Source organism: Neospora caninum, chromosome IX (assembly GCF_000208865.1).
Source record: "Neospora caninum Liverpool complete genome, chromosome IX".
NCBI classification, from domain to species: Eukaryota; Apicomplexa; class Conoidasida; order Eucoccidiorida; family Sarcocystidae; genus Neospora; species Neospora caninum.
This window is the reverse complement of record NC_018390.1, coordinates 1,844,141-1,859,578: the sequence shown is the minus strand read 5'-3', so window position 1 is coordinate 1,859,578 and position 15,438 is coordinate 1,844,141. Positions and strand designations below refer to the sequence as shown.

The 15,438-nt window shown below is 49.3% G+C and overlaps 1 protein-coding gene across 1 annotated transcript; it reads left to right on the top strand.

Moving 5' to 3' along the window:
- Nucleotides 1–473: 473 nt before the first annotated feature.
- On the top strand, nt 474–11,913 carry NCLIV_040690 (putative selective LIM-binding factor; the record flags this gene model as incomplete). The annotated part of the gene is made up of 18 exons (XM_003880979.1): nt 474–515; nt 1,046–1,290; nt 1,965–2,073; nt 2,520–2,735; nt 3,114–3,179; nt 3,634–3,720; nt 3,998–4,104; nt 4,508–4,596; nt 5,018–5,193; nt 5,621–5,836; nt 6,267–6,374; nt 6,886–7,080; nt 7,480–7,587; nt 8,042–8,185; nt 8,676–8,933; nt 9,467–9,876; nt 10,723–10,821; nt 11,790–11,913. 18 exons carry the CDS (start codon nt 474–476, stop codon nt 11,911–11,913), a joined length of 2,799 nt encoding a protein of 932 aa, XP_003881028.1.
- Nucleotides 11,914–15,438: the final 3,525 nt, after the last annotated feature.

Sequence of the window (15,438 nt, the reverse complement as noted above, 5' to 3'; positions counted from 1 at the left end):
GGAGTGGCGAGCGTAATGTGGAGATGTGCCGAAGGACCGGTGCTCCGACGGGGACTCGAAACCGATAAGCGGCTGACTTGCCCTGCGCTCGCTTCTCAGACTCGCAGTCTTGAACAGGCAGTTCAACGTCGCGGAAGCGATCCTTTCTGAAAACCAAGACGTGGAAGAAGCGATGCACATGTATCAGAACTTACACATGTAGGTTGTCGGGTCCGGACGAAAGACAAGAAAGAAGCACACAGACCGAGGAATGAAACTGGAGAAGCCGTCGAGAGACATCTCGTCAGCAACGCATATATCAACTGGTTGTATTCGCACACAAACATTATATATATGTATATCTTTGTACGGATGTATGTATGTATGTATGTATGTATATATATATATATATCTTGTGATGCGGAGTTGGGTGGGCCTGCAGGTTCGAAGAGAGTATACGGCTAGCAGAGCGCGAAAACCGAGACGCGACTCAAATGAAATCTCAATATCACAACTGGCTGATGCAAACTGGTCAGGTGACATTCTCACGTGCACCAGGATGGGGACAGCCTGCAGCGGTTCACTCGTCGGTTTCGTCGAGAGGCCAGGGAGGCGACGAGACGGAATTAAGGTTGCTTTTTAATTGTACTTTTTCATTTTTCATTTTTACAAAGGAGATCTGCGATAAGACGACCACGACAAAGGGAGAAACGGCAGGCTGCGGAGAGAAAAGCTGGGAAGGCTTCCAATATTTCACCGTACTGCAGCAGACAGAGCATCTAAAGAACGCGAGGAAGCAAGGCAGTTTGCCTGTCACTTGTTTCCCTAGACACCCCAAAACGATGGAGAAACAAAGTTACATAGAGGGCACACAGCCGCAAACCAAGATATACACATATGCGTTTCAAAAATGTACGCACGTGCAATCGTGCACATGTACATAGGCGTGTATGTAGAGAGATGGAGCGGGCAACTCTGTTTCGGTCTCTACCGCAAGTCTGCGTGAACTGGTTTACAAATTGGTTCGTCTCGAGTGTCTGCTTGGTTGGTTTCGTCGCCGGTACAGGAAGAGAAGGCAGGCGACGTGGCGTTGCGAATTGCGAAAGACCCCGAAACGGCGGTGAAGTGCTTCATGAACGGTGGCATGCCGTTCAAGGCCGCTGGCGTGATTGCGTTACACGAGAACGCGGCCTTCCGTCCTGGGTTGTTGGAGTCAGTGGCCGAGGCTCTGACTGCATGCGGACTCCACGAGAAGGCTGGGGACATCTACCAGAGACTCGGCGAGACAAAAAACGCTGTTTTGGCGTACCGGTGAGCCAAGATTTGATTCACTGGGTTCGCCGTTGAACATCTTTGAAACGCGTCTAAAAAACGGCGTGCGGAAAGTAGTAAAAAACGTTAAGTGGACTCTCGGAAGTGGCTCGTGTCTCAGCAAAACCAACACACGAACTGGTTTTGTCCTCTGTTTCGTTAGATGCATTAACGGGAAGAAACGCCATTATATTTGAAACAAACAAACTTGGGTTAGCGCGTCACGCAGGCGTGCGGGCCTCATGCCTCTCGACCTTCAGGCGGAAGAACGCTTTCGTCTCTTATCCCAGTTCCCGTCAGGAGGCAGCCCTCGCATGTGTACTCAGTTGCTAAGAGGGGCAACATGCCGTGCACGGCTTCTGCACTGACGCACCAACGGTGTCTCTTGACAAAGCCCAAAATACAGCGCTATAGAGATGAATGCACATCTGCTCTCATGGAATACACATATACATGGTAGATATCTATACGTATATGCATAGGTCTATTTGCGCGCAAGCATCATGAACGAGAGTGTTCTGGGCTCGCCATGATGCGGTGACCGGTTGAAACTGAGGTAGCGGTCCGGGATGAAGTTCGATCGGTTGTCACCTCAGGCGCGGAGTTCTGGAACTTCCGAGGGAGACACCAGAACGCGAGTTTTTAGAGTGCGCACTTTTCCTTCGATGCTTCAGCAAAGGCTCTGCCTTCAAGAAGGCTGTGGAACTTTCGAGAGAGGTTCGGCCCTCAGATGTCGTGGAGATCGAGGAAGAATGGGGGGATTGGCTGCTCGGGCGACATGAGGTGAGACGCGCACGCCCGCGCGGCAGAAAGTGCAGTGTTTCTTCCTGGCAAAGAGAAGACGAACTGCAAGGAGATCGGAATCCCCTGTTTGCTGTACTCGATGCGTTGCCTCCCGCTCGCTGGTAGCAAAGGTCCGCGCGCCTTTCTCCACACGAGAAGGGTTAACTAGATGGTGCCTTCCTTCAAGTTGCCCCGTCATTACCCTGTCTGTACAATTGAAGTTTCGCTCCCTTCCTTGCTGGGATGTTGAAGTGGTTCTCCATGTCGAAACTGATCTTTCGCCGTTCGAACGAAGCTTCTGGAACTTCTGCTTGGTTCCAGTCTGCACGTTCCAGGCGTGTCCCGCCGCCTCGTGCAAGTTTTCTCTTTAGATCTCTGGTTTCACCAACGATATTTCCTCTCGCCACACCACATATGAGTACCCTTGGGTCCCACGGTCAATGCAGCCCGACGCAGCGCTGAACCACTTTCTGGAGGCGGCGTGCTCGAGGAAAGCCGTCGAAGCCGCGTTGAAGGCAAAGCAGTGGAAAAGAGCCCTCGAGTGTCTCCAAGATTTGATCGCCACAGAAGGCGAAGACACAGCCAGGCCGTACCTCCTCGACTTGGCCAAGACGTTCACTGCGATGGGCAGTCTTTCAGAAGCCGAACGATGCTTCTGCCAAGTAGGCTGTGGAGTTATTTCCTCTTAACGGACACAGTCAGTCGACAGAGGCCGGGGGGAGACCAAACGGTTCGAAAAAAGAACCCTCTGTTCGTTTCGAGGAAAATGTCTCCTCTGCGCGATCTTGGTAAAATGAGGGTTCCGCGTTTGTCTCGCCGACATATATATCGGGGGCGCGCCTCAAAATCTGTGAAGACGCGTTTCTGGTCCTTGTTTCCCAAGTCCACTTGTGCCTGCTCCGTCTTCGATAGACGTGCCCACAGCACCTGGTCGGCTCTCCGCTGTTCTGTTCCCACGCGTGAATGAAAGGCAACGACGTCTCTGTCCCTAGGTTCAGCGCGATGCTCTGATTTCCAACTGACTACGTCTCGCCCCTTAGGCTGGTTGCAGCAAAGATGCCGTCGTGATGTATGTGGAAGCGGGATTCTTGGACCGAGGCTTGAAGGTACTTGGAGCCTGGGGACCAAAACACGCGAACGTCTCTCTGAGTGAGACAGTCTCTGGTCAACGCGGCAGTAAAACACAGAAATGCGCAGGTTTTAAGGCCAGAAATTCAACAGACACTCTCGATGCTGAGCCCCTCTTCCAATGCCCAGGAACACGTCTAGAGGCTTCAAAGCCATGTCGAAACGCAAACATATATATATATATATATATATAGAGAGAGAGAGAGAGAGATGGATATAGATATATACATATATATTATATTTCTCAATGATCAGCTGTCAATCTACACCAATATATATATATATATATATATATATCTAACTATATGCGTAGAGATAAATACAGGCATAATACATATATAGATAATTGTAGGTTAACAAACCAGAGTGCCCATATCTGTCTTTTCGTTTGTATCTGAGGCTCTTTGTGTTGTTTACTTGGTGGCTGTGTAGCTCGCCTCGGAACGTCTCTCTGCGGCCGAACGCAGGGTAGTCGTCATGGAGATCGCGCAAAATCTTGAAGAGCGAAGAAAGCTCGAGGTGAGGAGACTCGACTCTTTTCGATATGAGCCTTTAACTCAACACGTCTTTCTCTGCATTCTCAGTCGCTAGCCGTTCCAGGGCCTTGAAAGCACCTCGCCGACATGCGTCCCAAAACTTCAATCTCTCGAAAAACCACACACTTACACCTGCACATATATGCATAGATATATATATAGATAGATATACATACATACATACAAGTAAAGTATAGAGGAACTCAAGGCGGCATCTCTCTGCATTGGATGGTTTTGTCAGGTGTGCTGGTTTGCTGTAGGAAGCGGAGAAGGCGTACCTGTCGATTGAGGAGTATGACGACGTGATAGCGATGCACAGACGGAACGGTCAAGTCGAGGAAATGCTCCAGCGCGTCTCGTTGTACAGGTGATTGCTTTTCTCCTTTTTCTCAGTCGCGCGTCTTTTCGCGTTTTATACCCCCGACGAAATCATCGTTGAGCCCCAGCAATGCGCTCCTCAGCGCCGTCGAAACGCGCACCTTTGCCAAGGCTGTTGTCGCTATCCTGCTACTCTTCATTCCCCTCAAGAAACAAAACCCCCCTTTCTCGCTTTTTTTGTCTCCTCTTGCGCTTCCAGTCGACTCGCACTGCGGGAACGAAAAAATACTCTTTCGTGCTTACGTATCATACACATATGCATATATATACGGGTGTTCTACGTGTATATGTTGAGAGATACCTTCCTCGTACATCCCTGTGAACCTATAAATGTGTATCTCCGTATGGATACACGCGAAAACGAAGGCATTTTTCTTTCCGGCTGGTGTCAGGCCTGACCTCCTGGAAGCGACGCACAGAACTCTGGGCGAGGAGATGGAGGCGGCGGGGAACCTCGACGAAGCGGAGCAATTCTACACACGTAGGGGTAGAAACCCCCGGCGAGAAGCTCCGGCTGTCCAGGACAAAAGTGTAGTCTTTTTCTTCCTTTTCTCGGGGTCTTTTTATCACCTACGGAGAAACAAACAGGAAAAAACCGCGCATCGGTGCACGTCTGCAAAAATCCATCTGCCACCGCAAATAAACACACCGCACCTGTTCAGTTACATATAAATAAATATGTATATACATCTGTATATACATATATATAGACATATAGATGCATGCGTGTGTCGTATCTCAACCGCCCAAGCATCTCCACGCTTAGTCCTGTACAAAAGAATGCATTCGCATGTACGAATAAGTATGCATGCGCATGTAGGTATGTACGTACACTCATATATGCCCGGATATACAGATGGGTGTGATGCATAAGCGAGTGCAGACGTCGTTCTCCGTTTCAGGTGGCGGCTTGTGGAGGCTCGCCGTCGGCATGTACAGACAGCTGGGCAAGTGGGATGCCGCCGCTCGCGTTGCTCGAAAAGAAGGCGAGGCGGCGCACAACGAAGTCATTCGGGCTCTCGCCCAAGAGACAGTTGCCGCGGAGGGCCTTTCGGCCGCTTGCCAGTTGCTCTTGCAGGTACCAGGCCGACACAGTTGCTCCAGCTTTTTCTCTGAAAAAGCGTCTACACGAGAAAACGTACAACTTGTAAAGGCCAAGGCAACACACGAACAAGGCAAATTTCTTCGTATCGGAAAGTACATAGAGGTGATGTCGGCGAGCGCATCGACTTCTGGATGTGTGCCGGTTTTTACACTATGCCTGCCATATACACATGCATGCCTGTGCCCAGGTACAAACATATATATATATATATATATATATATATGAGGAGAGAGGCCTTCATAGGTTTGCATAAATGTGATTGGGTAGGGCTAAATGGAAACCAAGATACAGGCAGATGTAGGCTCACGCAATTTTGTTCAAGATTGCTAGGTCGTCGTCTCTCCCTGACCAGCTCCGGGTGTATAGGTACTGTGATGTTATGGATTGCAACTTGTGTCAGCACCAGTTTCCGGAGGATGCAGTCAAGCTGGCCCTAGACGCCGAGGACTTTCCTTTGGCTCTTCATATCGCCGAAACTTCCGCGGAACACATGCTAGAAGCTGTGAACCTTCAAATGGCGACGGTGCACGAAGAAAAGGGCGACTGCTGCACGGCAGAGAAGCACTTTGTGAGAGCTGGGAGGGCCACCGAGGCAATTGAGATGTACAGACACCTGGTGAGAACGGAGTCAACGCAGCGAGAGAACGAAGAAAAAGGGCCCTTGTCGACCGTTGTCTGGGTCTCGAGTCGCACGCATTCTTCTCGCATGAAGATGCAAGTCAAATGCACCAGTTAGTATGTGTTGCGCTGCCCCAATCTCAGTGACAGATATATATATATATATATAGGTATATATATGCATGTATATAAGTATATATTTATGTAGACAGGTATGTACGTGCTGTGGTTCCGCACGGTAAACCATCAGAGCCAGGGGGTGGGCAGAGGTCTTTGTATCCGCACGGATGTGTCACTCAGAGGTCTGAGTTTTGTACGTGGAACAGGCCGCCTAATATATGCCTGTGATCGCTCTCATTAACGGCGAGAGAACTCTGCTACTCACAAGTGGCGGCTAGCCGTGCAGTCTTTCGTGCGTGTCCTCGCAGGGCGCCTGGGAAGATGCAATCCGCGTCGCCTCTGCCCACGCTCCCGACACCGTTTCAGACCTGCTCGTTTGCCAAGCAAAAAGCCTCGCCAGCGAAGATGACACCAAGGTGAGGCTCCCCATTGCAGATTAAAAACGGTCTCAAAAGATATACATTTGTGCAACTACTAACGTACATCTATGAAGTTCATGATCATAAACTTAAACGCATTCATATAAATAATTATCTCTAAATATATAAATATATATCTATGTATATACGTATATATACGAATAGAAACAGATGGCCAGAAAATGCAAATAGAGCAAGCTCGACTTCTCCGTACACATGGATACAAACACTCATCTATGTATATGTATGAATAAATGTATTTTCAATGTCCGTGCGTGAACAAACGTGTCAATATGCCTGTTTGTATTCAACTTCGGCACCAGCGGTTTGGAGGTATGCGCAAAGTGCCAGGGTTTTTTCCTATCTGGGAGAGGATCACCTGTGCCGCTGTGTCATGGACCAATGCATGGTTGTGCGTGGTTTCCTAGAATTGTTTTCGAGCGCATTTCCGCTTGAACTAGTTGGCGTGTTTTGGTTCTCTGAATGGTCTGTTGCCTGCTTGCACTAGGGAGCGGAGCGTCTGTTTGTCGAGGCCGAGCGCCCAGATTTGGCAGTGAACATGTACCTCTCGAAGTGCATGCAGACGGAAGCAATGGCCGTCAGCAGAGAGCATTGCCCACAGCTATTGCCGGAACTCGTGAAAAGAACGGCGTGTGCCGAGGGTGGACCGAAAACTGCAGCGGAGCTCATCGAACTGGCAAATGTACGAAACCTGGAGAGTAGACGCAGATGCACATTCTCAGCTCCAGAAGAAAAACCACCAGGTGTCGCCATCCACGACCGAACGCGACAGGCGTACAGCTTCAGGACCTTTCTCAGATAGAGGAATCCCCATCCATCCGCTGCGAGTCCCTACGTGCACATCCACAACAACGTCGAAGCAGATCCTCGTTGAGGCCGTATACAAATATTCAGAGTCATCCCTCCGTCAACAGATACACAGGGCATTATGTAGATGGCTCTCGACCTACTCTTCTGTAAAACTATATATATATATATATATATATATATATGTGTATATATAGGTAGAGAGATAATGATAGACAGATAAACTGGCAAATTTCTGCGAAGGGGTTGGCCTTCCTGTGTCTGTGTTTTCTAGGCGTTTGAGGCTGCAGGGGAAGTTGATGCCGCCATCGACGTCTGTTGCAGCGCAACTTCCGCCATGGTCCCTGACAATTCGCTGTTGAACAAGATTTGGTTGACCGCTGTACGACGAGATGGAAGCATCGCGGCAATATTTCAGAGCTCACGCTTCTAAAAACGAAAGTGACATCACGCTTGAATACTCAGGAGTCGGGGCAATCCGTGCAAAATGCATAGTCATATATATACTTAATCATGTACACGTGGTCCTATGTGGATTTATTTAGAGGAAGCAGGCGGAAACAGCAGAGGTAGTGTGTTACGCAGATCGGTACATAAGTAGACGTGCGTAAACATCCAGTATTTATAACTTATAATAGGTAAGAACAGCCCTATCTGGAGGGTATGCATATTATATCCTAAAATTACGAATTTAAGTACATGTCGGACAGGCGAGACACATAGTGCTCAGTATAAAAATATATCTATGTATTTATACTCCTGCCAACCATTTCGGCATTTGCATGTTTTTTTGGAGACGTGAACATTTGTTTCTCGTTGATTTGTCGACACTTCAGGTAAAGTTGGCGGAAACGAAGGCGGCGCATCGTGTCAAAGGCATCTCCGCGGAAGTGGCAAGAAAAATGATTGACGCGTCTGGTCCCTCTCTAGACGTCGCCAGGCTCTTCCAAGCAGCCGGTCGGGCAGCCGAAGCCGTGAAAGTAAGCACACCCGATGCATGCATGTGCAGTCGTGCGCAACGAGTCGTGTGTCGAAAAGCTCGTCCCGGCTGCGCTTTCGCCCGTTAGCCCCAATTACCTACCGACACATGTTTGTCGCTAAACACACATGTACAAATATGTGGATACGCGGCGCGGTGCGTGTGTACGTGGATGTGTGTATGCGTCACGACAAACGATTCCAACTACATATATATATATATATATATATATACATATTTCTAGGTAAATGTGGAAGCATACTGAATGACGAATTTTAGGTAAGCTTGTGACTGCAGACAGGTGAATATGGTGGGTTTGATTGATAGCCAAGGTGGGTGCTATAAATAGATAAGGTAGAGATAAAGAGATCGAACCAGGTGTGCATTGCAAGACAGTTATCTCGTTTGAGGTTTCTCGTCTTTAGAGAATGGGGAGGTTTGGCGAGTGAAGCGGTCGCGGGGGCGCATGGTCTTTCCGTTTCTCGCTGCAGTGTCTCGTGGCGTGCGAAGAGTGGGAAAAGGCCCGTGAGCTGGCGGCTGCAGTTGCGCCCGAGTGTCTCCCTTTCGTCGACGAGGCTCGCAGACAGAAGCTGATTTCTGCGAGAGATATCGCAACCCTTCTTGCGATCGGCGATGGCCCAGCAGCCATCCAAGTCGCTGCAGAAGAGGGGACCTGGGATGCCTCGCTCTCGCTCGCGAAGGAATGCGCACCTGGAGTGGTTCCGCAAATCGTCAACGCCTATTGCCGGGTCCGAAACGGATCCTCTTCGCGGATTCGCGAAGAAATCAATCTACAGCCATCTCCCTAACTCCACTTCCACCCTTATTTCCATCGCACACACGTCCTGCCAATCGACATGGAGAGTTAGTCACCGATACAACTGAGCATTGAGGCATATCTACCCAACGCCTAAAGATATACCTATATATATGTATATATATATAGATATATGTAGTTACGCGGACGAAGAAAAGAATCGAAAGGACCGAACGGAGCATAGACATCAATGAAAAATCTCCATATGTATGTATATATATATATATATATGCACTCCATTGGAGAGGGGGCATAGGTGGGACCTGAAGACATGGGAGCTGAGGGGAACTGAACGAAGAGTCCGCCTTGGATCTGTACATGGAGCGGTCGGGAGTTTCGTTTCGACTGACGAAGCGTTTCAAGAGTATGTGCCGTGAAAAACACGTTTGCGGAACTGGGCAACGGAATTCAAGGAGGCCCGACCCAGACTTGAGCTTTGGGCACATCTGGACTGTCTGCTGCCAGGCTCTGATTCGAGAGAAGCGGGAAGACGAGGCTGCAAACATCTTCCTTCATTCTGCAACTACTCTGAGCAGTGAAGGCAGGCTGCTGATTTGCGAGCTCGCTCAGAGTCTCTACAGCTCTCTGCATGCAAGTGACGAAGACCGAGCGCGATGCCTTCCCCTGGTCAAACGCCTTCTGATGAAGCTGTTTTCTTCCACACGTGGAGAACGAGAAGGCGAACAAAACGAAGGTCTGGCGCTGAGCATCGGCAGAGTGCAGAGAGAAGCTGATCGGGCCGAGGAGAACGAGGAGAAACATCGGAGAGTTCTGCTCCTTGTTTCTCACTATTTATCTGTTCTTGACATAGCGGGAAAACACATTCAAGAGGACGTGAAAGAAGCTGCGGCGAAAACCGCTGTCGCCATTCTGAGGTAAACCGCCTCTTTTACGTTGGTCGTGTCTTTCATCTCTTCGTAGGGTGTATGGGTACCTGCACATCTCCAGGTGGAGCTAGAGGCATGCATGATCTACGGATCGACGCCAGTGATGACACACAGAGGCCCACAGATATATAAATATTCATGCGTAGCGACACAAAATATGTGTGTAGACGCCTGTCAGATGTATCGAGAAAAGCACGTTTTGTATATACGGTTCAACGTTGGGGAAAGAGTCTTCTCTAACAACATCCGTTCTAGACTCCCGAGTCCATGCCTCCCTTACGCCTTCCAAACGTGTTCGACATCTACAAGCAGTCGTTCCCGAGCACAACTACATTTACCTGGATACCCATTCATACGTGTACACTGATATATATATACATATATATATGCATATATGAGCATGTTCACATGCAAATTCCTACTTGTAGTTTTCAGCGTAGGGAGACAGTAGGTCTGCCTTTGTGGAAGCGGCGCACAGAGCGGAACTTCGGCACAGACCGCAGGTGCCGAAAGGGTAGAAATGGACTGCTTTCACCGCCTGTCTCTCGCTGTCATTTCTCTCCAGAAAACCGGAACTGAAGGCCCAACAGCCAGAAAAAGGCTTCAGTTCCCCTTCCCCCTCTGTTTGCTGCTTGTCGGTGTTTTCTGTGTCTCGAGTTTGTCATGTTCCGTTTGATTCGGTCTCGGCTGTCGTCTGTTTGACCTCGCTTCGAGGGAAAGGGTTACCCGCTGCCGAGCCCTCATCTCAAAGTGAACCGCAACCCAGTGTATTCACAGGTATCCCTGGTCCACGTGGGAGGCCAGCGATTGTTTGCGTCTTTTTTCATTTCCCAGGCACGCAAAAGAATTTCGCTCCGACGAGGCCTTTTACAGGGCTGGGCAGCACTGCAGGAAAGCTGGGTGGACGGGCATGGCTTTCTTCTTCTTGAATCGGTGAGGCGATGCCGCTAATGGGTGTGCCGGGTTCGGCGTATATACGGGGACATGCCTGTCTGGGGTCCTGAGCGTGTTTCCTTAGAGGCTTCGTGGTTTCCCTCCCCCCCCCACCGCGTTAAAGAGACAGAACGTTTGCAACAAATGCCCACGCAAGTTTTGTCTAGTCCCCAGTAGTCGGCTTTGTCACGATTTCCTACAACTCGTTCACACAGTTTCCTTTAGACTCAAGGGCCAGCACGACTCGGATTCGCAGACTGCGTGCGTGTAACCAAAGCAAAGGTGGTCTGAGAGAGTCCGAAGCGCGAGTCTTGAATGTCTTTCCTTGCCGTTTTTTACTCCCGTTCTTCGGTGGTTTTCACGACCAGCATGTTAAGTGCATTTTGTGTAGGGCACTCGCCACCATGTTGGTAGGAAGTTGCTTATCACAGTGCTCCGGACCACACGTGTGAGATAGCGCAAGTATTCGAGTATTTCCCTTGACGCATGTGCATCAAAATAGTTACATGTGTTTGCATCGCCTTCTCTCTTCAAATCGGTCGAACCAAACGTACAAGAATCTGCATCTCTGCAGAAAATACATACATATGTGTTCACCAGAGCGAACGCAAGAAAGTGAGGACATGCTAGTACATGCATATACATATATATATATATATATATATATATATATATGCATAGAAAACCCTTCTCGCGGTATGTATACATATATATATATATAGACACATACAGATATAGACATATATGTACATGCTTTTTGAGAGAGCATGTGAGGCCAGAGGACAGCAAAGGCTATTTTCACACACACGGTTTGATTCAGATTTAGGCCACTACAAGGCGGTGTCTGCGCGGGGATATATAAATATATAAGATATCTGCCGAGCACCCGGAAGCAAAGTTTGTGAGGTTCAGGCGTTCTTTTTGGAAGCGTGGCTATTCATCCCTCGGGGTTTTCATGATTTGTTCAGATATCTTGACATTGCCGACGCGATCGATGAGCCTGGCGGCACCTCGCTTGCCAGCTCCGATTTTGAACTTACAGACATTCCCGCTCCGGAAGAACTCCGCATTCCCGAAACGCACTCCCTGTAGGACAATGCGTGCAAACGGTCTTTTCTTGAGTCGGAAAACGAAGGAGCGGCTGCAGTATCCCGGCCTGCCTTCTCGCGGTTCCCTGCTGTCACATCCTCGTTGAGGCACACAAATGGAAATTTCCAAAACCTCACACCGCCATCTTCACACTCACAGAAGTCCCACCAAACCACAACAATAAAACTAGTTGAAGCGAGTGCGAGATATTTAAGTGCAGATCGATGTGGGTAGGGACATCTGTATGCGTGGGAATCAAAGGCGAATTCGACGGGGGTCTATACTCAGAGTCTGCCGGGAATCACCGCTGTCTCACAGGGTGACCGTGTCGCCACAATGTGTCCATAACCGACGTGGAAAAGCGCGTGGATGTAGTAGGGTGTTTCTGTCAGTTTTCTCGGCCTCTTCAGACCTCGAGAAAAAATAGAAGACGCGCGGGAATGCGTCCTATCATGGAGCGTTGACCCGTCCGTATCGCCAACTCTCAACAAACGGTGAGGCGTCAGTTTCCTCTTCGTGGCGCTGTTTCATGTCTGTTTTTCACCGAAAGGTAGGTGAGAGGCACAGGCTTCCTCTTGTTCTCTTCAGCGCATTCGGGGGACTATGCTGTGGGGTTTGACCTCCGGTCTTGTTGGACCCCTTGAGGAGACTCTTCGTTCTCTGTAGACATGATGCGCCACTCTATATGTCCGAATCTGTAAGTCTACAGCATCCAAGATACGCACAAACCCTTTGCATGTATCTATATGATGTGGCAGAGATAGCAACGTACGGAGATGCTAGAGATGCATCTAACATGGTTAGCTGTCTAGACAGATAGATTTCCATCACACCTCTGCCCACAAGCATCTCTACGGAACTCTGGATAGGAACATCTACAGGTGTACAGCAACTCACAATATACCACATACTCAAATATATATATATATATATATAAATATATATAGAGAGAGACAGAGCGAAACGTCAGATATTTATACATATACATGCCATATATATATATATATATACATGCTTTTTGTCGTTGTGTAGTGCGGGCTTTCTTCGATCCGGTTCTTCGAGTTTTTCTTCTTGTCCTTGGAGATGTGTGCGCCTTTTGAATTTCGTTTTGTGTGTGTGTATCTTGTGGTATGATGTGTCTGTTCCGGTTCAGATCGTGCAGAAAGTGCAGCCATTTGATTTACGAAGCCTCCCTGACATGTCCGAAATGCTCAACCACTGAGACTCCGTGTGTCATCACAGGATACCCTGTTGACGAGGCATCTGCGGTTCGATGTTCGTCCTGTCAGAGTGTTGCAAATCGCAGCGACTGGAACGCATTCATCGGCCTCACGAAAATGTGCCCCTGGTGTGAAAGTCGACAAGAACCAAGCTAGAGGGAAATCCTCAAATGGCATGGGAGGAACGAAGTGACCGAGACACACTCATGCATCACTACAGAACGAATGTGAGCGGCAAATACTGTTACACCGAAACAAAAAAAGATCTTATATATATGCATATATGCATAATAATAAATTTCTAGAGATATTTGTGGGTGAGGGAATGGGCTTGTGAAGAAGAGGCGAGTTTAGCGTTGCCTCCATGTGTGCGTCAATGAGTTATTTGTCTCTACAGCCGAAATCTGGCTGTGAGATTTAATGTTCGTCCTTTTTTAAGAGGACCCGAGACCCGACTGACTCGTGGATTTTAGCTAGATAAAGGACAGCTGAGAGCTAGACGTTCCCCAGATGACAGGAGATAACCCAGCAAGCTACGGTAGTTTCCACACGAACTTACGATCTATCCCTTTGTGTTGACTCTCTCCTGTCCGTTACAGAAGGCGCTTTGTTTCACGCATTGCAATGCACTACACACAAAACACGCATACGCTTACATATTTTCATAGGGATGCGTAGAAATTCATTTGCTGGGGAGTATTACCACATGTGCACGTACACATCGCGAGTGTCTCCCTACAGATCGCACCGAGAGGGTGAGACGAACCACAAGGAGAGAAATTTCTTTGAACGCATCCGAGACGGGAGCAACACGAATCGCCGCCATACAGCCTGTTCCCCCCTTCGTAGATCCAGGCGGAGAACCATGTTGAGAGAAAACGGATTAGATTGTTTCGCACAGAAATGTTGAGTGCACAATCTCTCCCGGTCCTGAGAGGAGACACCAGGAGTCACCGAGGGGAAAGCAAGAGAAGGGCCAAAACGAATGCGCTGCAGCCTCGTCGAACGAGGAACAACTTTTGCCATCGCTCTGCCTACCCCCTCCTGACAAGGCAGTGCCCCACATAGGTGCAAACATTCCAGTCAGCCCTGTGGGCGTCGCCCCTCGCAAAAAAGAATCAAATTTGGCCTTCATTCCGATCACACTGCAGAAAAAGACTACAGACAGAAATCCCGCATTGATGGATCCTCGCACGAGCGACAGATCTCACTTGAGAACTTGCCCCAAGGCGCATACGTCCACACTTGTGAATCTATTTGAACAGGCTCCAAAGGATATCCATACGTTGTATATCTATGTACAGAGACGATTAGGTAGGGGAGACAGAGGTATAAGATACAAAGTGGTGGTTGGACAAAACCAGATATGTTGAGAGATAATGGGGTGGGATGGCCTTTTCGGAGCAGAGAACTAGAGACAAGAGTGTTACTTTCCATTCTCTCACGGTCCCGCAGGGATAGCGAATCGGTATTTCTTGCGGCGCTTGCTGCGTCCACTGTCTTCGCGTCTTCCCCAGCAACATACAGCGATGCCGATAAGCATAAGACAAAAGAGAATGGACATGATGATCAGAGTCATCTGAAGCGTCGTCAGCATGCAGGTTCCGGGGTAGGATCCATAAATCGCGCAGTCTGGCGGGTAATACGGGATGCCATAGGAGGGATAAGGATAGTGGACGCCCGCGAGAGGATAACCGTTGCTGAGGCCCGAGCCGAGGAGCACGCCGCCAATGCCGGCAGCCAGCGCGAGGGCATTGCTGTCGATTTGCACCGTGGAAAACGGGGCTTTCTCCAGCGCAGGTAACCTGATCCGCCCTCGCGGAACGGAAGCAGAACCTCCGTCTTCCTCTGTATCCTCTCTCTCGTTTGTCTTCGCTCTCTCCGCTTTCGTCGCTCTCTCCCGGCCTGATGGTGCGAGATCTACGAACCCAGCTACTCTCTCAGGGAAGAGTGGTACTGCAGGATTGCGGCCAGCGGGGGCTCTCTCTGGGACCAAGTCGCCTTCTCGGTCTCGGCGGGTCCAGGGAGTTTGGAATCTGGCAACTGAAGTCGCTGTTTCACCAAACAGAGAAGCTCCGTCGAGATGTGAACGACGGGTAGCGTCGGCAGCCCTCAGCAACTGTCTGGAGAACCTCGTGGCGGTCGCCTCCTTGGGGGTTGGTACGAAAAAAGAAGCAAGGTCGAGGGTTGCTGATGAGGAAGGGCCGGCTCTCGAAACCCCTGTGCGTGGATTTATTTCCTTTTCCAGAGGATCAGAGACATCTCTTTCGGTTGGCCCCTCCGCGCCACTGCCACGGCTTAGCGTCGC